At 45.6% G+C, this 22,230-nt stretch overlaps 1 protein-coding gene across 1 annotated transcript in view; it reads right to left on the reverse strand.

Annotated features, from left to right (window-relative positions):
* MAP6 (microtubule associated protein 6) overlaps window positions 1-16,278 on the reverse strand; it is a gene marked incomplete at both ends in the record, with an annotated part of 55,070 nt that extends 38,792 nt beyond the window's left edge. Inside the window, one exon of the mRNA XM_080816918.1 lies at window positions 15,365-16,278. Within this exon, the coding sequence (XP_080673044.1) occupies window positions 15,365-16,278 (914 nt within the window). The remainder of the gene's footprint in view (window positions 1-15,364) is intronic.
* Between the last annotated feature and the right edge of the window lie 5,952 nt (window positions 16,279-22,230).

Consider the following 22,230-nt stretch of genomic DNA (forward strand, 5'->3'; position numbering starts at 1 on the left):
ATTCTGGGTAGTGAGAATATGGAATATGAGAATATGAGAATATGCACTCTTCTTTGTAGTGTACTTTTTTTAACTTCTAAGGGAAAAAAAAAGAGAAAGTGCTTCAAAGGTTTCTCAGACAAGGTAGCATCAGATATTTAGGGGGAATGAGAGCAGTATCAAATGGATGAAACCAAATCCTTGGCCATGATCTGACTCTTCAGTGTCATCAGTTTCCCGTAGCAGTCATGCTCTCTCCTCTGCCCTACGCTCTCTCCGGCAAGCCTCAGGACAGGGTGCTTTGGCATCGCACACTCGGGTGATTAAGGGGATCCTGGAATGTGGTTCCTTAGCCGGGAAGGCCTGCAGAGGGGACTAGGCCAACCCATTACTGACAGGCCAGGAAATGAAGCCAGAAGGAGGGGCTCCAGCCAGGCCCACAGGAGGCCAGGCAGGCATGGAGGCTCACCTTCACCCCCCAGGCTTCAGCTCCAACATCACCTCCTCAGACAACAGCTCCAACGCCTGGTCTAGGTTAGGCCTGTCAGGTCCCATCAAATGCTCTCCTAGCACTTTGTGCTTTCCCTGGCCCAAATTCATCACAATTATATTTAGTAACCAGCAGCTGGAATGCATGCTTAACACCGCATCTCTCATTCTCCTGCTCACTCCATGGTGAATGCCTCTATCTTGTTCAGAGCTGTCATCCAACTTAGTTCAGAGCCTGTCCCTCAGGGACTCATCTGTCTAAACTGGAGTGCAGCCAGATTCCATGCTTCTTTTTGAGTGTTAATATTTAAAATGTTGACCGTGAGGACCTAATGATTCATAAAACAGGTACGCATCCATGCGACCTACGACATGTATAACATTGCACCATGTTCTTGAGGAGGAAATTCAGGCTTGGAGACTTGAAATGACTTCACCAGGGTTACATCAGCAGTAAGTGGGAAGGCTGGGCTTTGAGTTGAGGTTTCTCTGATGCCAGGTCTTTTGGTTGATCCTCTGCACCACGGCAATCAGATCAGGAGCTGGGATTACTAATTTTCCTTCTGTTCTTCACTTTTTCTTCAGTACTCTTCCCTCTTCTATCACCCCACCCCTTAAGACCTTGCTTAGTTGAAAGCATCCATGCTTCTGCTACTGCATCATCCCCTCCTGCCCCTTCCTCCCTTTACCATCACCATCATCATCATCATCATCACCTTCATCATCATGCTTCTCCCTACTACTGAAGTAGGAACAGACACAGACTGAATCAGGAAGTGCCAAATTGCGGACCCCGCAGTCATCTCCCCAGAGCCGAGCTGAGCGTCTTATTCATAGAAGTACTCAACAAATAGGAACTGGATCGAATTGATTTACTAACAAAGTAATGCTCTTTCCCCAACTTCTTTCATCTAGATAGAGATGAAGGTAGCATTTATAACCTATCACCTTCCGAGAAATGTAGTTTGGGTTGGGACTATTATGATGTGCTAAATAAAAGGCTCCCCAGAGAATGGAGTGAAAAGATCAGATTCTTAGCATCTGGAATCACCAAGACTCTCTCCAGTTTCCAGCCAGCCCTTGGAGAAGGGCCAGAACAGAACTTCTTTGAGCTGTCACCACAGTCCTCTCACGGTAGAGGTCTCTTCTGTGTTTCTCATAGGGGTTTCATTCTAGGCAAGGGGATTTGTCCTCAGGCACCTTTTTACAGCACGTTGTCGTTATCTTTTTTTTTTTTTTTTTAAAACCTTGTTCCAGCTCCCGGGAGAAGCCCACATGAAATGGTCATAGCAGCCAGACACTGATACTGTTCCACAACGGCGACCCCCATACCTTGTGTCCATGGTTGCTGTGAGGGACGGGCTGCTGACCCATTATATATGAAGACAAAGAGACTCTCTCACACACACGTCAGTGCCCTGTTGCTCTTCAGTTGTAAGGAAACAAGAGAATGCCTATGCCACTTGGGAAGAATAAGTGATGTGCTTAATCAGGAACAGTCAAACCAAGTATTCTCAGGCACTGTGGTCAGGTTATTCCACACTTAAATAGTCTGAAACTTGATAGCATGGTGTTCTGTCCTCAACAATACAGATCGGAGGGCATCTGGGTGGCTCAGTCAGTTAAGCAGCCAACTCCTGATTTCAGCTCAGGTCATGATCTCAGGGTCCTGGGGTCAAGCCCCAGGTTACATGGGACTCTACGCTCAGCAGGGAGTCTGCTTGAGGATTCTCTCCCTCTCTGTCTGCTCCTCCCCCTTCTTACATGCTCTCTCTCTCTCAAACAAATAGATCTTTTTTTTTTTTTAAGATTTTATTTATTTATTTGACAGAGAGAGATCACAAGTAGGCAGAGAGGTAGGCAGAGAGAGAGAGGAGGAAGCAGGCTCCCTGCTGAGCAGAGAGCTTGATGCGGGGCTGAATCCCAGGACCCTGAGATCATGACCTGAGCCGAAGGCAGAGGCTTAACCCACTGAGCCACCCAGGCACCCCTCAAATAAATAGATCTTAAACAAATAATACAGATCAGAGATTGGCAAAACTGGTCCATGAGCCAAATCTGTTCAGCTATGAGCTAAGAATGACGTTTGGAGATAAGTATTTGTAATCAAAATGATGAAGGGGAATACTAATTTTGAATCTCATTTCAGCAAATGTTATTCCCCTAAAAAAAGCCATTCTCCTCATTGGTAGACCTTTATTACAAAATATTGTATTCAATTATTATTATCATATTTTGAATTTCAACATTAAAACTTTGGGAAATTTGTTCTCTCTTGTTATATAAGGGCTGGCTGAGCCTAAAATATTATTATCTATCCCTTTACAGAAAGTTTACCAATCACTGCTCTAGACCTTTCCAGACTCATCTCCTGCTATGTCACTCCTCACACTTGGAACACTTGTCATATCTGAATGTCTGTGATTCTCCACAATGCATAGCTAGCTCTCCAGGCTCCAGCTCTCCCTTCTGCCTGGAATGTGCCACCTCATGCCTGCCTACGGAAATGAGACTGATGCTTCAAGATCCAGTTCAGATGCTACCCTCCCTTCTGAAGTCTTCTCCGATCTTCCAGGTCAGACTCAAAAATAGTCACAGAAAATCTTTCTTTCTTTCTTTCTTTTTTTTTTTTTTTTTTAAGATTTATTTATTTATTTATTTGACAGTCAGAGATCACAAGTAGGCAGAGAGGGAGGCAGACAGAGAGGAGGAAGCAGGCTCCCCGCTGAGCAGAGAGCCTAATGCGGGACTCTATCCCAGGACCTTGAGATCATGACTTGAGCCGAAAGCAGAGGTTTTAACCCACTGAGCCACCCAGGCGCCCCACAGAAAATCTTTCATTTAAGCATTTCACAGTTCTCTTTCCAGAAATTCAGAATCTGTGCACAGAGAAGGGCAAAACTGCCTCTTTCTATTAGCTGAGTGGTACTGAACCCCACTTGGGATAATGATGATGAGAATAGCTGTCTTTTACTGAGTGCTTACTATGGGCTAGGTACTATGCTAAGTAGTGTACATACATCATTATTCATTTGTTCAATTAATATCTATTAAGCATCTCCTAAATACCACGCAGTGTACTTGGTGCTGGGAGTACAATGGTAAATAAGACAGGTGAGGGGGGCACCTGGATGGCTTAGTTGGTTAAGCATCTGCCTTTGGCTCAGGTCATGATCCCAGGGTCCTGGGATCAAGCCCCATGTCAAGCCCCATGGTCGGCTCCCTTCTCCCTCTACCCCTCCCCCGTTTGTGTGCTCTCATTCTCTCTCTCTCTCTCTCTCTCTCTCTCCCAAATAAATAAATAAAATCTTAAAAAAAAAAAAAGACAGGCAAGAGAGTCACAAGTCACAAACTTAATGGAATATTTGGTCTTTCAGCAACTTTGCAATATTATTGATTATATTTTACCACTGAGGAAGCAAAATCAGACAAGAGAGGTTAAATAACTTGCCCAAAGTCATATAGTTAACAAGTGGTGAGCAGAATTTGAACACAAGTCCCAAGATAAAGCTAGACATCTGAGAGGAGCTGAAATTGCTAGTAAGTATTGTACTCTTAAGTGGCCTTCTTTGTTCTCAGTTCATTGTTGAAGACCTGCAGGAAGGAATATACAGCTCCAAACCTCTTGCCTTCCCAATGGAGCTAATTCCACACTTTTGACACACTGCACAGGTACACCTCCTTCAGAAAGTGGTCCCTGATTCACACTGAGGCAGACTCCCCCCGCCCTTTCCTCTACATCTCCACAGTATCTTCTCCATATTTCTACTATTGCACATGCTACTAATACTATAATTTTCTCAATGTTTCTCTCAATAGAGCTCTTTTTAGGACAGGGCATATGTACAATTCATTTCTATATCCCCATGTCCTAGCATAGTGTCTGCGACACGACCTGACAGAGGTTTGCTGAGTGAATAACTGAAAGACTTTCATTGGTTACTGACTCTAGTCTGTTCTCTCAATGATAACAACAAATGTGGCCAGCACTTAGTGTGATGGGCGTGCACTGGGGAAAGTGTTATCTCCCCCGATCTTCCTCACAACTCTGAAGTCACTACTGTGCAATTATCTCCATTTTATTTATGAGAAAACAAAAGACTTTTTCAAGGTCACATAGATTTTTAAGTTACAGAGAAATGACTTGAGCCTAGTTTTAATGGTCAGCAAATCCTTGACAGGACACCAGTACATCTCCCAGGACTCATCCCACCATCCCACCCATGAATCTTCCAACAAAATTAACCAGCCCTTGTTGTGGCCCTAGAGATCTCTGGCCCCTGATTTGAACCCTCAGCAGGCCCTGCCTGGTGCTTTGGATGCTTGTATCCATGTTACCTGCGTCACAAGATGGCAAGCTCCTGTGAGCGGGGATCATGAGCTCTGCATCTTAAATCCTCAGAGCCCATAGTCCCAGCTTTTGCATGCTCTGAAGATGCTGCACTGAACTCAGAATAAAAATAATATTAAGCCCACTGCATTATTATTATTATGCTATTATGATCAAATAAATCCAGCCTAATTCCCTGCTTTTACAGTATAAGCCTCTTTCACAATGGAATAAAAGCCCTGAAGGATGGGAGGGATTTAGAGAAGATGAGAGGCAAGCAGGAGGGAAAACTGGGAGCAAAATCCAGCCACAGTTACACATAGGGCTGGTCAAGGCCCAGGTCAGACTGTGATTTGGCTAGATCATCTGCTGGGCCCCCATGATTGCAATGTACAACCAGAACTGAGAACCCCCAGGAAAAAGCACCAGGTGAGTGTGGGGAACAGTGGGCAAAAATGCTCGGAACAACCAGATAGGTCAGATCCTGAAAAGCCTCGACTGCAGCCCGAGGTGCTAGTTCTTGTTCTGGATGGGAAGGGAGTTTGCGGAGAGTTCGGGATAAGGAGGAGTGAGACAGGCAACCCTCTCCCACTGCAAAAACAAGTTGGTGAAGGAGGAAGCCTGGTCTTAGGAGAGTGGGAGCCAAAAAGACAGCACGAAGCCACTGCACGAAATAGACAGTGACCATAGGGAGCAGCACCATGGAGGAGGCAGGAGGCAGTGTTTCAAGGAGGTACTTATGGTGCATTTTGTGGCTGGGGGCCTGAGCTCAATTTTCCCACCAAAAGAGATTATGCCAGGCTTAGTTCTGCAGAAGCGTCTTCAGTCATTTGGGAGAAAATATACATTGGCAATGGGCTATGCTGGTCCAGTGAGGCTAGGGAAGGGTACTATGATGCTTTACAAGTGGGGTAGCTCCTGCAGGTAACACAGAGGCTGGAGGTAGGGGAGGTGGGAAGTAGGAACGGAGCTGAGGCCTGTGCTCTCACTCCATATAGACACCAACGGCCCATCCTCATCCCGGACTGACTCTTCTTCCGACTAAGGGTCTGTCAGTGCTGGTTGGGCCCCGCCCCAAGCGGTCTCTTCTTCCCACCCTCTTTATGCCCCACCCACTCTGATGCCTGTGGGTTTGATCCTCACTGACAGCTTCAGGTCCGGATCTTTTCTGTTCTGCCTTTTCTCTTGAGCATCCAACCTCGATCTCCACTTACTTGGCTTGTATTTGTTTTGAAATTTTTGGTTGAGGTTTAACATACATAGGATAAAGTCCATAAACCTTAATTGTTCACATGTCTAGATCCACATAATCGCCACCCAGATCAACACACAGAACAATTCCAATATCTCAGTGGGTTCTCTTGTGCTCCTTCTCAATTATTACCTGCCCCACCCCAGAGATCACCACTATTCTGACTTCCACCACTGTCAATTCCTTTGGCCTGTTTTTGAAATCCATATAAATGGGATTGTTCAGTAAGTGTCTTGTATCTGTTCCTTTCACTCATCACCACGGCTGTGGGATATATCCATATTATAAAGTATTGCAGTAATTTTACTTTTCATACAACAGTGGTTCACACCAGGGGCAATTTTTCCCCTTGCAGGGGTCTTCTGGCAATGCCTGGAAACATTTCTGATGCTCACGGCTTAGCAAGGGCGAGGGTGCAGTGGGGAGTGCTACGGCATGAGGTGGAAAGAGGCCAGGGATGCCATAAGGCAGAGGACAGCTCCTCACAACAAAGAATTATCCAGTCCAAAGTGTCAGTAGTGCCAAGATTGAGAAACTCTGTATTAGTTTCCTACAGGTGCTGAAATGAATTACCACAAGTTGAATGGCTTAAAACAATGCAAATGTATTATCTTCTAGTTGTAAGTTAAAAGTCTGTAATGGATCTCACTGGAAAAATCAAGATGTCACCAGAAGCAAGGTGTTCCTCCTGAAGGCTCCAGGAGAGAAGCCATTTCCTTGCCTTTTCCAGTTTCTTAGCACCTGCCTGCATTCCTTGGCTCATGTCCCCCTTTTCCATCTTTGAAGCCAGCAATGTCTGGCCGAGTCTTTATCATACTGCATCACTGTGACATTGACTCTTTCACTTGTAAAGATCTCTGTGATTACACTGGGCCCATAATTCAGGATACTCCCCCACCTCAAGATGCTTAATGTAATGACAGCTGTAAAGTCCCTTTTGCTCTGTAACATAGCATATTCCCATGTTCCAGGAATTAGGATGTGGACATACTTGAGTGGGGGGTTGGGGAGGCATTATTCTCCCTGCCATATCCTGCCATGTGATAATCCACTATATGAATATGCCACAATTTATCCCATTGTTGATGGACATTTGCGTTGTTTTTTCTTTTTAGCTATTATTATTAAAGCTGCTATATACATTCTTATACAACTCTTTTGTCCTCATTTCTTTTGGGTGTACATTCGAGAGGACAGTTTCTGGGTCTTAGAGTAAAACATATGTTTACCTTGAGTAGATAATGTTGAAGAGTTTTATAGGATTGTACCAGTTTACACCCTAACCAGCAGGGCGGATTTCTATCTTCACTTTCTACTGGACATCTCCATGTCAACCTTGGAAAAAGACACCTCAAATTCAACTGGTTCAAAACAGTGTTATCTACTCAGTGAATGATTGTTTCCCCGGACATCCAAAGCATGAGATCTGGGCAATGTCCTAGCCTCCTCTCTTTGCCTTTGGACCTGCTTTTCTTTGGCCACAACATTATTGCATCCAATAGTGTCAGTGCTTTGTTGCCTTCTTTCCTTGCTGGAGGTCTTCATCATCTCTGCCCCAGACTACAGCTCCTTCCCGAGCTCCATGCCCCCAATCCATCCCTCCACCACCGTCAAAGTCACCTTTTCCCAAATCCCAAACCTAATCCTGCTCTTCTCTTTGCTTATAGGACAAAGGAGCTGGCCCAGCCTCCCTACCTGGTCTTCACCATTCTATTGTCATTCCATGAGACCTCTTAACTGCTGCCTGCACAGAACTGCTTACAATTTCTCTTCTCATCCATTTACTCAAATTGACCCCTTCCCCACAATGTCCCCCTCTTTGAAGATCCACTGCCAGTCCCCTCTCTCCTGAACCCTTTCTCCGACAGCCCTCAGATCAAGCAGACTTAACCTCTCTCTCCTCTGTGCCCCACCAGACCCTGCACAGACTTTTTATTAGGATACTTTTCAGCACACTTGTCTCCGCCTAATACACAGAAGCCTTTCAAGAGCGAGGACTGCTTTGTCATCCTAGGAATGAGCCTGATACAGAGTAGACACTAATCATGTTTCCTGGACTGAAACTGAGTTGAGATAATACATGTTAATATGACATGGAGGACGTGGTGTGTATTGAGAAACAGCATTAAGCCAAGTCTGTGCCTTCAAATCTAAAAGCCTCAGGGCAGACAAGAGGCCCTGAGGTCCTAAGCCCCAACAGGGAAGTACTAGTACCATTCCTGCAGGGCTACTGTAGAGGTTGTAGGAGAAAATGCATCTAAGATTTGTAGCAGTCCGCCAGGCACATAGTAGGCACTCAATTAGCTACTATTATTAATTCTAATAGTGAAAACCAGGACTTTTAGTGAACATCCAGAGAATTTTTAGTTTGTTGGTTGAGGCCCATCTTGCAGTTTTCTTCATTCAGCAGAGAATTAGAAGCTCGCAGGTCTACATTTATACAACTGACATAATTTGTAAAGCCAGAGCTGCATTGATTATAGAAATAGCTCTTTAATCTTAGTGGACATTTACTGGAGTGTTTTAGTTTTGTGTCTGGGAAATTGAGTGATTCTTAGTGATTGTAGATTTAGAACTATCACTGGCTTGACTTTTTTTTTTAATTCATATATGCAGTAAGTACCTTCCTTCCTCCCCAGACAGCAACCAATAATTGCCTATATCTTATCTCCTTTCCTCTTTGTGGGTTAGTCTCAGTCAACATTATATCTCTGAGAGCTAACTGCACAAGGTCAACCAATGGTTTGCACACAGTAATGCTTTGCACACAGTAATTCCTCAGTAAAAAATTCCAAGGAGGCATAAGGCATTGCTGAGTTAGGCACTCCGTGTGGTTTCTGTGCTATGTCTCTGTTCTGATTTACCCCTCTGATCACTCCTTCTTTGTCTTTTTCATGGCTATTACTTCTGCGGTCAATACCCCCCAAATACTTGTATCCCTCAGACCTCCATTCTCTGATGGGTAATTTTCTCTATTCCCTCTTTGGGGATGATATAAATATATATGTAAACATTTCAAATAAAAAACAGCAAACCAAATTCAACAATACAAACTGTATTTTTATACAAGTAAGGTTTATCTCAGGAATGCAAAGATGGCTCAATATCAAAATAATCTAATAACAGATTCAAAAAGAAAAACCATACGATCATCTCAGTTGATGCAGGAAAAGCAGTCAACAAAATTCAATACCCATCCACATTTTTAGAAACCCTTAGTAAATTAGGATAAAGAGAAGTTTCTTAATCTGATATGAAGCTATATCATAGAAACACAGAGCAAACCTCAAACCTGATAAAACTTAAGAAGTTTTTAAAACATAAGCAGCATTTCCACATCCTAAGACAAAGATGCCTATTATCACCTATTATCAAAACTACACCCTATGTCCTCACCAATGCAGCAGTACACACACACACACACACACAAAAGATATATAAATACTGGAAAGGAAGACAATAAATTGGTATTTGCTAAAAACATACATTATCTCCACAGACAGCCCAAGGGAGTCTGCAGACAAAACTAATTAGAGAGCATGATAAAGTTCCTCAATACAAGATCAACATCCAAAAATTAACACATATGAGCAACAAACCATTAGAAAATGTAACAAAATCTACTCCTCACAATAGGAAAATAATTGGAAATATCGTAGACAAAAAGAAAAGGTGGTAGTGTGGCATTAACTCAGAATAATGGAATAGAACAGATATCCTGGAAATATATCTAAACATATGTGACCCTTACGCAATAGAGGAGATTCATGGAGATACTAATGAGGAAAAGTTGCACTTTGGGGATAAATGAGTTTCCATAAGACAAAAAAGAAAACTGGATTCCCTGCTTTATTCCACACATAAGGTTAAAATCCAGTTATATTACTAAAGATTTAAATATAGAATAATAAAACTTAAAAATGTGCGTGCAGGGGCGCCTGGGTGGCTCAGTGGGTTAAGCCTCTGCCTTCAACTCAGGTCATGATCTTAGGGTCCTAGGATCGAGTCCCGCATAGGGCTCTCTGCTCAGCGGGGAGCCTGCTTCCCCACCTCTCTCTGGCTGCCTCTCTAACTGGTTGTGATCTCTGTCTGTCAAATAAATAAATAAAATCTTGAAAAAAAATGTGTGTGCATTTGTGTGTGTGTGTGTGTGTGTGAGAGAGAGAGAGAGAGAGAGAGAGAGAGACTCTTGTGCAGAAAATTACAAAATGTAAGTGAAGGACATCAAAGACTTAAATAAACGGCAACCAACACTGTTTTTGTGTATGAGAAAACTCAATACCTTAAGGACAGCCAATTTCTCCAAGCAGTATTTTCCATCAAAATTATCTAGACTGCATGTTAAAATGTAGTTTCTTAGGCTCTACTTTAAACCTACTGAATCAGTATGCCTGAGGATGAGGCCCAAGAATCTGTATTTTAGAAAACTAGCCAGATGATTCTTGGGTGTACTGAGTTTTGAGAACCCTTGACTTAGGGAAGTAGGTCATAACCTGAATTGCACATGAGAGTCGCCTGGGACAGTTTCTGAAATATTCAGATGCTCAGGCCACACCCCAGACCAATTAAATCAGAATTTCTGGGCAAGGCCCCTATGTGTCAATGTTTTTAAAGCTCTCCAATGATTCCAAAGGTCAGTCAAGGTTGAGGGTCATTGCCCTGGGTGAAGGTACAAGAGATCTGTAAGGTTTGTTGCCCGTCCTCATTTGAACATCTCCTTCTAGGGCTAACCTAGTAGAGAATGGACTTTATCTTGATTAAGGCAGCCATAACTTCCTTACATAAGGGTTATAAGTTATTCGTCTGGTATCCCCAGCATCCTGTCTGATACACAGCAGGGGCTTTGTGGTCATTTTCTGAAATAAATCCAACTAAATAAAACTGAATGAAATGAATCAATGTGTAGGTGAACAAAATTTTCATCAAATTCTAAAAATGTACTGGATTCTGCAAACCTATATAGCACCTGGGTGCAATGTTACACTGTGAGATGTATAGAGATGAACAAAATACAGCCCTCTCTCCCAGTGTTTGTGATCTGGTGGCAGAGGCAGATACAGACAACAGTATCTTATAATTGAGCAGACAATGGGAGTGCACAGAATATAGAAAGGGAATGCAAGAAAGACTGGCTCTGAATGGCAGCACCTGGAAGATATCCTTAAAGATTCAGTATCTGACATTGGCCTTGCAGTATCGCTGAGACTTGCCCAGGAAGAAATTAGGGAAGTGGGGAGTTGCTCTAGAAGCAAAGGGCGGTTCTGCCAGCAGAAGCCAAGTCAGACGGGCCTTTCTCTAACCTTCATGGAAGACTGTAAGGCAGATACGAAAGGCTCCTTTTCTTTCCAATTTCCTTGTTACTGCTCTCATTTGTCAAATATTTTGCCTCTGGTTTATTAATTCTACCTCCTGGTGCCTCAGCTGATTTCTTTCAGGAGAAGTCTCTCATTAGCATTTCTATGGGGAACACCTGCCACCCCATCTATCCCTATTAACTGATGGCTGGGGCAATGGGACGGACTGAGACGAGAATTTTAATCCCCTTCTCATGACTCATCTCTTTTCTAATTGAGAATGCTAGGTCTAAAGTCACAAGTGGCTGCCTGGCGAAATCCATCTTTAACGTTCAAAGTGGTAACAGAGACATGCTTCTCAATCTTATAACATCATTATGTAAAATGAGTGTACTAAAAATTTATCAACTTCATGATTGTGAATAATGAAAGATACCCGAGATAGCACTTAATGCAAAAATCCCAGGCTAGTGCAGATACATTATGAATTAGATGAACTGTTGATTTGGGAAGGTTTCTCAAAATCATCGTGTCAAAGGATGTTTGGTATTTTCTACTGACTGTATATCGTAAGAGAAAAACCAGTGAGTATGTATATGTCTCCGCAAGCTGACTGTATATTTTACATTATATGCCAATATGTTAAGCTGATGGATTGTGTGTCCTTTTCTCTATTTAAGCCAACTGCTCACATTGATGTCATGTGACAGATGTCACTTGGAAAGCCCATGAGATGAACCAGTCACCACGGTGTAAGCCACCATGATTTATGTAGACTGGCAGAAGAAAAGGGTTTTGTAAATCAAATTATCTTTGAAATGGAACCCAACCTGGCTTCTAATAAGGCAATGTTAAGACTCATCTATGCCGGTCGTGGGACATACTTAGATTCAGGAGGTATTTGGAATCATAGCAAGGAAAAGAACATGAGACAATAGGGAAGGAGAATCAATGTTCCAGATAAGCCTACAATTTCCAGGCATTTTTTTCTTTATGGGATATTTGATTAATTGTCTTATTTCTTCATGTCTACTTTCACCCAAAGTGCATTTCCCTATTGGTTAATTTTTCTTCTAAAACAGAAAACAATGTTAAATTTCCCACCAACTTGGTCATGCACTTAAATTGCCCATTAAGGAAACTGATGTCTCTTAGCAACACTCATTCTCTTAATACTTCCAAACCCTTCTGATTATACAGCAAAAGGGAACCGCTGGCCCCAAAGTCACATGCATAATTAAATTTTACAGAAGACCCAAATGAGAAAAAAAATTCTTTTGAGGTGCTCAGAGATTTTTTTTTTTGACAGGTTGGTGGAGTTCTGATTCTAATAGCCACTAAAAATAATCATTTTCACCAGCTGCAAAAGCAGAGCCTTCCCCCATTCAATCCCATCACTTGCAGTGTGAGTATAATCCTAATTGTAAAGCCTGACATGCTTACTATACAGTGAGGGTGGGGTTTTGGGAGAAGAGGCCATATGGAACAAAGGTGCAAGCCAATATACTTGGAGTGGGTTGTATCTGAAGGGTAGGTCATCCCCTGACTGTCTAGCCCATTTTTCATGGACAAAGGAAGTCCTAATGACTTGGAAATATAAACGGAGTAGGATCACCAAAGGAGATTTGAGAATTTGGGATCTCTCTCTCTCTCTCTCTTTTTTTTTTAAGATTTTGTTTATTTATTTGACAGAGATCGCAAGTAGGCAGAGATGCAGGCAGAGAGAGAGATGAGGAAGCAGGCTCCCCACGGAGCAGAGAGCCCGATGTGGGACTCGATCCCAGATGACCCTGGGATCATGACCTGAGCCGAAGGCAGAGGCTTTAACCCACTGAGCCACCCAGACGCCCCTGCGATCTCTCTTGATTGGCATTGGCTCTCTGGAGGTGGGGAGGGGTAGTTTCCTGCATGGTGGGTGTTAAGGTTCCACCTGCCACCAGGTACTACTACCCAGGAGTAGGAGCAGGGGAGTGGGAGTAGAAAGATGAGGAGGACAGATCAGAAATCTGTGATGTTGGGCGAATCTTAGGGTTTTTTGGGAATGAAGTGGGGCCTGCCTTGGAAACAAGCAGAATCACAGAACTACGCCTTGGTTTTGTTTTTTATGCCCCTTGCTTATTTGCTTCCTTCTTTTCTTTTTGGTTTTCCCTTGGCAGTAGCACAAAGATATGGTGCAAATTCTACTTCTGATGGCTCTGAACCAAGGAAAAGGATCTTGCCCAACCCAAAGCCAAAAAAAAAGTAGTACATTCCTCGGGGACCACTGTGGTTGTGCTAACAATAAACCAAGAGAGAAATGCCAAGTGGGGTGGGGGGGGGGAGATGGAGTCAGAGCCGAATATTAGCTGCCCCTTCTCATTGAGAAATGCTTTCCAGACTTAAAATCTGGAAGAGAGAGGAATTTTGTCTTTAAAAAGAGGATATCTATCTCCGTCCGCTATGCTTCCCTCAGCATATGAGGGAGTGGTTGGTACGTTCACTGGAGAAACCCATCAGTCTGGTATGAGGCTACATACAGTGTCTTGGCAAAAGACACTAACTCTGCAGTCCTCCCAACCACAGTCTTCTGCAACTGGCTGAAGGAAGGAAGGAGGCAACTGGCTGTGGCATTGACGAAGGACCCCATAAGCCACATTTTGAACCCCTCTAGCTCAATTTTTCATCTTGCACATCTGTTTCCCCAGAGACCCTAAAGCCTAATGTTACATGTTCAGAGTCAAATGAGATCTCTTAGTGCTTGATCTGGGTGGAAACATAAGGGGAGGATGGAGAGCTAAGCATTCAGAAAAACATATTGGAGGCACAAAGGGTGAGAAAGCAAGTTGGAAGGGCTGAGGCTGCAGCACAGAGAGAATTCTAGAAGGATGGAGAGAGGGAGAGGCAAGGGAAGAGGGAGGGAGAAAGAGAGAAAACGGATATGTGCTTTCTTGAAGGCATTCATTTAGAGGGAATTTAAATGTGCTTAAGAGGAGGGTCTTGGTGGAAATGGAATGAGCAACGCAACTGGAAAACATAAAGAGAAGAGAGAAAGGAAATGCATCAATAGGGGAGAAGGCTGGAAGTATCTAGGAAGTGGAAATCAGAATAATGAGGGATCATGCACAAGATCGTAATGGCACTAAGACATTCTCATCACCTACTGTGTGCCAGGTTTAATTCTCCCCGGCCATCTCATGTAATCTTCACAATGTCTCGTGCAGTGCCAGCCATATAGTAGGTGCTCAAAAATATGTTAAATATTAATATTTAATTAATAAATGAACAAGCAAGTCTAAGAGAACAATCTATGATCAATCGCGTCTTACACCTAAGAACCTAAGGCTCAGAAAGGTTAAGAAACGTGCTCAGTGTGGCACAGCTACTGAGAGGAGGACGGAATCCGACTTCAAAGCCTGATGGTAGAAGGAGGAAGGTGAGCTGTAAGAGCTCCGCGGGGAATCAAGAAAAGGGTGTGGTGTTTGGGTGTCTCCCAGGGACTGAAGGCGGGGGTGGGGGGTGGGGGGTGGGGGGGATGAAAGGCGGAGGGAACTGGGCTAGGGAGGAGGGGATTGGCCACTGAGAGAGAATTCTTCTTCTAGGAGGACGGGGCCCTGAGGGGGAGCGCCAAGGCTGATGTAGGCAACAGCTGAGCCGGCAGCGAGGGGCCGATGCCGCTGAAGTGGGTGGGGCGGAATGGCACTGCCTATGAAGAAACTGCCAAGGGTCTCGGTCCAGCAAGCGGGGATCCGAGGTGGGGCGGGGATGGGGGGAAAGATGCCCAAGTGGTAAAGGGAAAGACCTGGGCAGGCGGGGACGGATAGTACTAACAGCCTTCCCGTAAGAAAGAGCTGAAAGAAGTCAGCCTTGGCAGGGTGTCTGAGCTGCGGCCGAGGAGAGGGTGTGGTCTGGCAGGGGAGGGGCCGCACAGGAGGCCCGCGGTGCGGAGAATGAACCCCACCCCCAACCCCCCACCCCCGGGCAGCCTCCGCAAAAGGGTAAGGGTGACCCGCCCCGTCGCCTGAGCGGCGGCCCGCGTCTCACCTGTAGGAGCTGCCCGCCGCGCTCGCCACTTCCTCGCGGATTTGCCTGTTCAGGGCGTCCGCCGCTGCCCGCCCCTTGCCAGCCTCCGGGCCCGCGGCCTGGACCGGGGCCTGGGCGGCGGGCAGCGGCGTCTGCTCCGGCGCCTGCCCCTCGGCGCGACGCAGCATCCAGGCGGGCCCAGGCTTCCTGCGTGTGTCGCGCTCGTCCGCCCCCGAGGGCTTTCCGGCGGCGGGGCCACCTGCTCCGCCAGGGGTCGCCTCCTGCTCTGGGGCCTCCGCGGCAGCCTGCGCAGGCCAGCGCTCCTGGCTCTGCGGCCGGCGCTTGGAGGCCCCGAGAATCGGCACCGAAGCCTGGGAGGACGCGGGGATCTGCACGGGCTTGGGGATCCACGGGTGGTCCCCGCGGCGCGGCAGCGGCCAGGCGCGGAAGTCCTTCTGGTACTGGGTCTCGCGCTCGAAGGGCGCGTCGGAAGGCTGGTACTCGCTGCGCGGCCGGCAGCTCGGCTCTGGCCGCTGCACCTTCCAGGCGCGGTAGTCCTGACGCATCACCGAGTCCGCGGGGCCTGCGCTGGAGGTGGAGCCGGAGCTCGGGACGGCGCCGGGCCCGCTCCGGCCGGCCGCAGCCGCCGCCTCGCGTTCCCCGCTAGGCCCGGGCGCCGGCCCCGTTGCCCGGGCAACTGCATCCAACTCGCCCTGGGCCGGCTGCGTCTCTATGGCGACCGCCCGCGCCGAGGGGGGCGCGTGCGCCGGCTGAGCCTGCTGCTGCTGCGGCAGCGGCGGCTGCGGCGGGGCGCTCGGGGCCTCGGTGGCCTCCGAGTACTTGGTGAAAACCAGCGGCACGGCGATGTCCGCCTTGTCCAGCTGGTTCCAGAAGCGGGCAATGCAGCAGGCCCGCGTGATGCACGGCCACGCCATGATGCTAGCTGCAAAGCTGGCCTTCCCTCTTTCTTTTTGTGGCTCTAAAGCAAGTCTCTAATCTTACTTCAGTCCCTCGGCCCTCGACCAGTCTGGTTCCCACTGTTTTTTCCCTTGGTGGCCTGAGCTACCTCACTCTCCTCCCTCAGCGAGCACCCAGGAAGGTCAAGCTATCACTGAGATAAAGTCCGTAAAGTCCCCCCGATTACCGGCAGCAAACGCCTCCGGGAGCCGCCTGCAAAGGTCTTGGGAGCGCAGTCTGCTGCGGGCACCGATGGGTGAGCCACCCGGCGTCCCGGAGTCCCCGGGCGAGGGCGTCTGGGTCGCGCCCCTCCCTGCTGCTGCGGCGGCGCGCAGACCCCGGCCAAGCGAGGCGACGCGAGGCGAAGTGGCTGCGGGCTTAAGCCATGGCGTAGAGGAAGGACCGAGCAGGGTGGCCTCAGGGGCCACGGACGAGGCTCTATTCTCCCTCCCCGATGCGTCCCGTCTCAGCCGGCCACCCAGCAGGGCTTGGAGGTGATTCACCTCCAGCGGAGACCGAGCATTGCTGCAGCCGCTGCTCCCAATGATGCCGCAGCCACTGCCGCTGCCGTCTCTGCAGCAGGGAAGCGGCCCCACCCTTATCTATTGCTCGGCGACTGGGGGAAAAATCCAGGGAAGGCGCTGAGAGAAAGCGCGCTGCAGAAAAAAATCACCTGCTGTCGTCAGCGCGCGCTGCCCGGAGCTCGCTTGGTTCTTTCCCCTCCCCCCTGCGCTCTGGCAGCTCCTCCCTCCTCGGCTCCTAGGCAACGGCAGAATCTGGGGCCTGGGTGGCTTCAAGTCCCAGACTGGTGACGACTGGCTGTCCTTACGCTGGTCGCTTCTCCGCCGGGAGCCTCAGGCTCCTCTTTTGTAAAATGGGGCCAATCATGGAGGAGGGGGAATTCAATTTTAAAATATGAAGGATATCCCTAGTGAAATGTCTATCCCAGAATAGATGCTTTTAAAAAAGAAAGCTGGTGTTACTGGCCAGTTGCTGGTGGCGGAATTTGAACTCAGTTTGGCTGGTTCCTGGCACCAGTCACTCATGCACAAACCTTGTTCAGATGTGTAGGGAAGTGAGAGTTCCCAGGCTGGTGGGGCCCTGGCTGTTTCTTTATTAGGGGACCTTTGGGGAAAGGGTGTCTTAGAGCCTCCCAAGAACTACCAAGTCCCTACTCAGCCCAGAGGCCATACTGGGGAGAGCCAGGAAAAAGAAAATTCTTGTAATGGCCTTAAGTGTGGAGGTTGGAGGGGATGGAAAGGAAACAAGGAAATCGTGTCCTAGGGCAGGGTTGCGCCTGATGCAAAGGGACTTACTGGCATGTTCCTGACCCTTGGCTTTTGCTCTTCCTCTACCTAGGACACACAGTAGACTTCGGAGTCCGACAGGCTTGATTGTTTCTGACACACTGTCTGTGTCACTTGGGCAAGTTGGGTCATCCCTGGGCCTCAGTAGCTTCTTTTGTAGAATGGAGGAAATCAGAGCTATCTCAAAGTCGTTTTGTGAAGAGAGTTAAGGATTCAGAGCAGAAGCTTTGAGTCAAATGAAGTCCACAGTGATTCAAATTCTGGCTTTTACATTCCTTAGCTGTATAGCCATGGACATGTCACTGCACCTTTCTGATCTTTTTTCTGTGAACAGGAGTACCAATTCTGAATTTGCAGGGTTGAGAATTAAAATGAGATAATGCGCTAAAAATGCTTATCACCACATCTGGTATATAGCAATGACTCGATGAATGGTAGCTATTAGTATTCAAAGGACGCACCCAGGAAAGCCTAGGTGGAGCTTTCCAAGCAGGCCAGCCACTTGAACACCTTCTTCAGGAAGACCTCTTGTTCTTTTTCCTACTACCTTTTGGTCTCTCCTTGATATCCTTCCATTTACATTTCCTGCATCGTTCTCTATTCCTTATCCCTAGCAACATTCACTAGCCTTCAGCTCTGTTTCTCTCCAAGACAGGCAGAGTTTTCAGCATCAAGTAAGGTGGGGGCATTGGGGTTTCTAGGGAAGAAAGTCATTTATGGGTTTAGATTGGGAACTGCAAAACACCACTGTGTTTTGGGTTTTTTTTTTAAAAACCTTGGAGTCAAACAGGATGAGAAGACAACTCTGATTAATCAGTTATCTGTTGAACTTCCTCCTATTTGGGTCTTCGTCTTTTATGATTTGATTTGAGTTCCATAAATAAAATGATGCCTGGCACTGTTTTCCAGTCATTAGGAGATACATTTCTACAAACAACATAATCTGGTCTGACCCTCAATTCTGTAGATCTCCGTGGGATTTGGCTGATGTCTTTCCAATAATGATTTTCAAGGCAACTAGAAATTGGAGGGGGGAACTGAGAGTTCATTGAGACTTTCCCTTTTTTTCGTTTAGCAAGTCTCATCTCCTGATGCTCACTCTGTGCCCTGGGCACTGTGGAACACAAATGAATTCTAGCTCTGTGGGAGCCCTCAATTAGAGGGGTGTGTTATGGACAATTGGAAGACAGACAAATAATTAGCAAACAGTATGGTCAGCATAAAAGAGGTTCATTTGCAAGGTACTGAATGAATGACTAAGGAGAAATGAGTAGAAGCTCTCCTATCAGAAGTGTAAATAAGAGCGTTCCAGGCAACTTCATTATCAATATCACCTTCCATATTCATTCATTTGGATTTCTAAAACACATTCAGTGATACATCCTTCTCGAACCATCCAATGGCCCAAGAGATAAGTCTAATGGTTCTCTGTTACTGTGGCTTGCTCAGTATCCATTCTGATGACAACAGCACCTCATTATTTGACTTTTGGGGACCACTCCTTTCTTGCTTTCAGTTCATAGGGTTTGGATGGGATTAACCTTACTTAGCCCACCTTCCAAAGCTGACTATGTGACCCACACCTGTTACCAGGGCACTATGTCCCCCTGGCCAAAGTGACTAGCTGATCCACATTGGGGCCATCAGGGGGAAATCCTAGACTTTAGCCGGAACTAATTGTAAGGAGGCACTCTCTTTTTTACTGGAATTGCTAAAATGAGAGACCACGAGAATAGAGTTGTTAGTGATCATCTCTGCCATCACTGGGAGTGGGGGGTAGGGGGAGCTCCCTGCCCAAGGTGGAAGCAAACACAGAGAAAATGAGAAGAGGACACAGGATTCTGGTAATGTCTATGAAGACTGCAGCTTGTTTCCTGAAGCCCATTCTCACCTTCTTCCCTTTCAGAACAGAAGCCTCCAAGTTGTGGTTGGGCTCTCGGTCACCCAGCAAGAGACCCCGTGCAGCAAAGAGCAATTATACAACGTCCCAGGTCACTTCCTTAAAGGAATTTGCTTGTGTTCAATTTCATCTTTCTCCCTCCCCAAAGGGTAGAACATGGGTAGTTAAAATGACTATGACTAGGTGGTTAAGAACATTCCGGTGCCAGGATTTAACCCTGGGTAGGGGAGGGTAGCAGAACAAGATGGAAGAAACCTATCTTGGGAGACCTAATAGGATGCAGCTGCTTAACAGCCTCAGGCCATGTGATTGCTTCTCCAACGCTGTGTGAGAAAGGAAGAGCACTTCTCTCTCGTTTGAACCACTGCTTTGAAGATCTCTGTTTTCGTTTATTAGTCATTTGAGCATTTGGATCTGGCCATGCTTAAACTAATTTGAGGGCTATGAAAATAGCATTTTAATACAGGAAAATAATATGTCTGATGGGAGGGAATGATCATATTTCAATATTCTAAAGTCCTTATTTGTTTGTAAGGAGAGTGGAGGTACTGATGAACTTATAACCTAAAATGCGGATCAACTTAAAAATGTACATTACAAGAAAGAAAAGGGAAAACAGAAAACTTCATTAAGGCCAGAAAAAGGGTAAAAATAAGCAGAGGAAAAAGCACGGCAAATGGCAAAAACAATATAAAGTGGCATAAATATTTCCAAATATATTAGTGATGGGGGTAAATGTAAATAATCAAAACTTTTAGGGTCAAAGATGAAGAATGTCAGATTAGAGAAAAACACAAAACAAAGCAAAATGCAACCAGACATTGTTTTCATTAAAACATACTGACATACATGGGGCTTCTGGTTGGCTCAGACTCTTCGTTTCGGCTCAGGTCATGATCTCAGGTCTGTGAGATCCAGCCCTGCGTCACTCAGCAGGGAGTCTGTTTGAGATTTTCACCCTCTCCTTTTGCCCCTCCCACCACTTGGGCATGCTCGCTTTCTCTCAAATAAATAAATACTTTTTAAAAAAACTATACTGAGGGGCACCTGGGTGGCTCAGTGGGTTAAGCCTCTGCCTTCGGCTCAGGTCATGGTCTCAGGGTCCTGGGATCGAGCCCCACATGGGGCTCTCTGCTCAGCAGGGAGCCTGCTTCCCTTCCTCTCTGCCTGCTGCTCTGCCTACTTGTGATCTCTCTCTCTCTCTCTGTCTCTGTTAAATAAATAAATAAAATCTTTAAAAAAAAAAAAATAAAAAAAAAAAAATAAAAAAACTATACTGAAACTTAAACATAGGGGAAAATATGATGGGAAAAGATATGGTAGAAAAATACTATAACCAAAAGGAAGCTGTACGATTACATTACTATCAGGCAAAATTGATCTTAAAACAAAAGGCATTACTGAGGACAAAAATTACTGAGGACAAAAATGGTCATCACAGACGGGGTGCCTGGCTGGCTCACTTGGTGGAGTATGCAACTCTTGATCTCGGGGTTGTGAGTTCAAGACCCACGTTGAGTATAGAGATTACTTAAATCATCGCATAAAAGTAGAAGAAACATTTCACCATACATAATATGGTTTGCACCGAACAACAGCTTCAAAATATATACAGCAAAACTTGGCAGAATTTCAAGAAGAAATGCGCAAATTCATCATCATCGTTAGAGAGGTTTTTTTTAAAAGATTTTATTTATTTATTTGACAGACAGAGATCACAAATAGGCAGAGAGGCAGGCAGAGAGATAGGAGGAAGCAGGCTCCCTGCTGAGCAGAGAGCCTGATGCGGGGCTCGATCCCAGGACCCTGAGATCATGACCTGAGCCAAAGGAAGAGGCTTTAACCCACTGAGCCACCCAGGCGCCCCGAGAGATTTTTTTTTTTAACACACCTAAATAACTTGTAAAACAAACACATAAAATGTTGTTAGGAACACAGAAGATTTAAACAATAAAGTGGATCTAATGGACCTTGCACCCAGCAATTAGAGACTATACATTCTTTACAAATGTATAAGGAATGTATAAAACTTGACCATGTATTAGGGCACAAGAAAATATAAACAAGCACCAAAGACAAACAAATCCCCTTTTCTGGTGATGGTACAATGATATTAGGAACCAATAACATAAGATAGTCACAAACCTCCACATTTTCAGAAAGTAAAATGCTTCAAAATTGATTCATGACTTTGAAAAGAAATTATACGGGATACTAGAAAATAATCAGGGCTGAGAGGAAACAAAAACATTGCATAGCAAAGCTTACGAGCTACAGCTAAAAACAACATTCACAGAGAAATATGTAACCAAAAACATACTTTAGAAACAAAAACGAGTAAAAATACTCTAGTGATTAAACTCAAGAAGTGAGAGATAGTACAGAACAAACCAAAGCAAGCCGAAGGGGGAAAAATGAAAGAAAATAGTAAGGCAATTAACTATCAATCAACCATATGTTAGAGACCGTCAAAAAATCCAAAAAGTTCTTCCTTAACTTAGATAAAATCTCTGACAGACTTATCCAGAAACAAAAACCAACAGACAAGGATTGTAAAGACAGACAGTTGTAGATACAGCAGATGACTGGCAAATACTAACAGTTACTTTCTGCTGATAAATTTGCAAAACCTTATGGGGTAGTTAACTTCCAGGATGGCCTACAATGGTCTTGACTTCCCGGTGGCCCAGCTTTGTGAAGTCCTCTCCCACACTGACTAGAGC

This window comes from Martes martes, assembly GCF_963455335.1.
Source record: "Martes martes genome assembly, chromosome: 10".
In the NCBI taxonomy this organism is placed as follows: Eukaryota; Metazoa; Chordata; class Mammalia; order Carnivora; family Mustelidae; genus Martes; species Martes martes.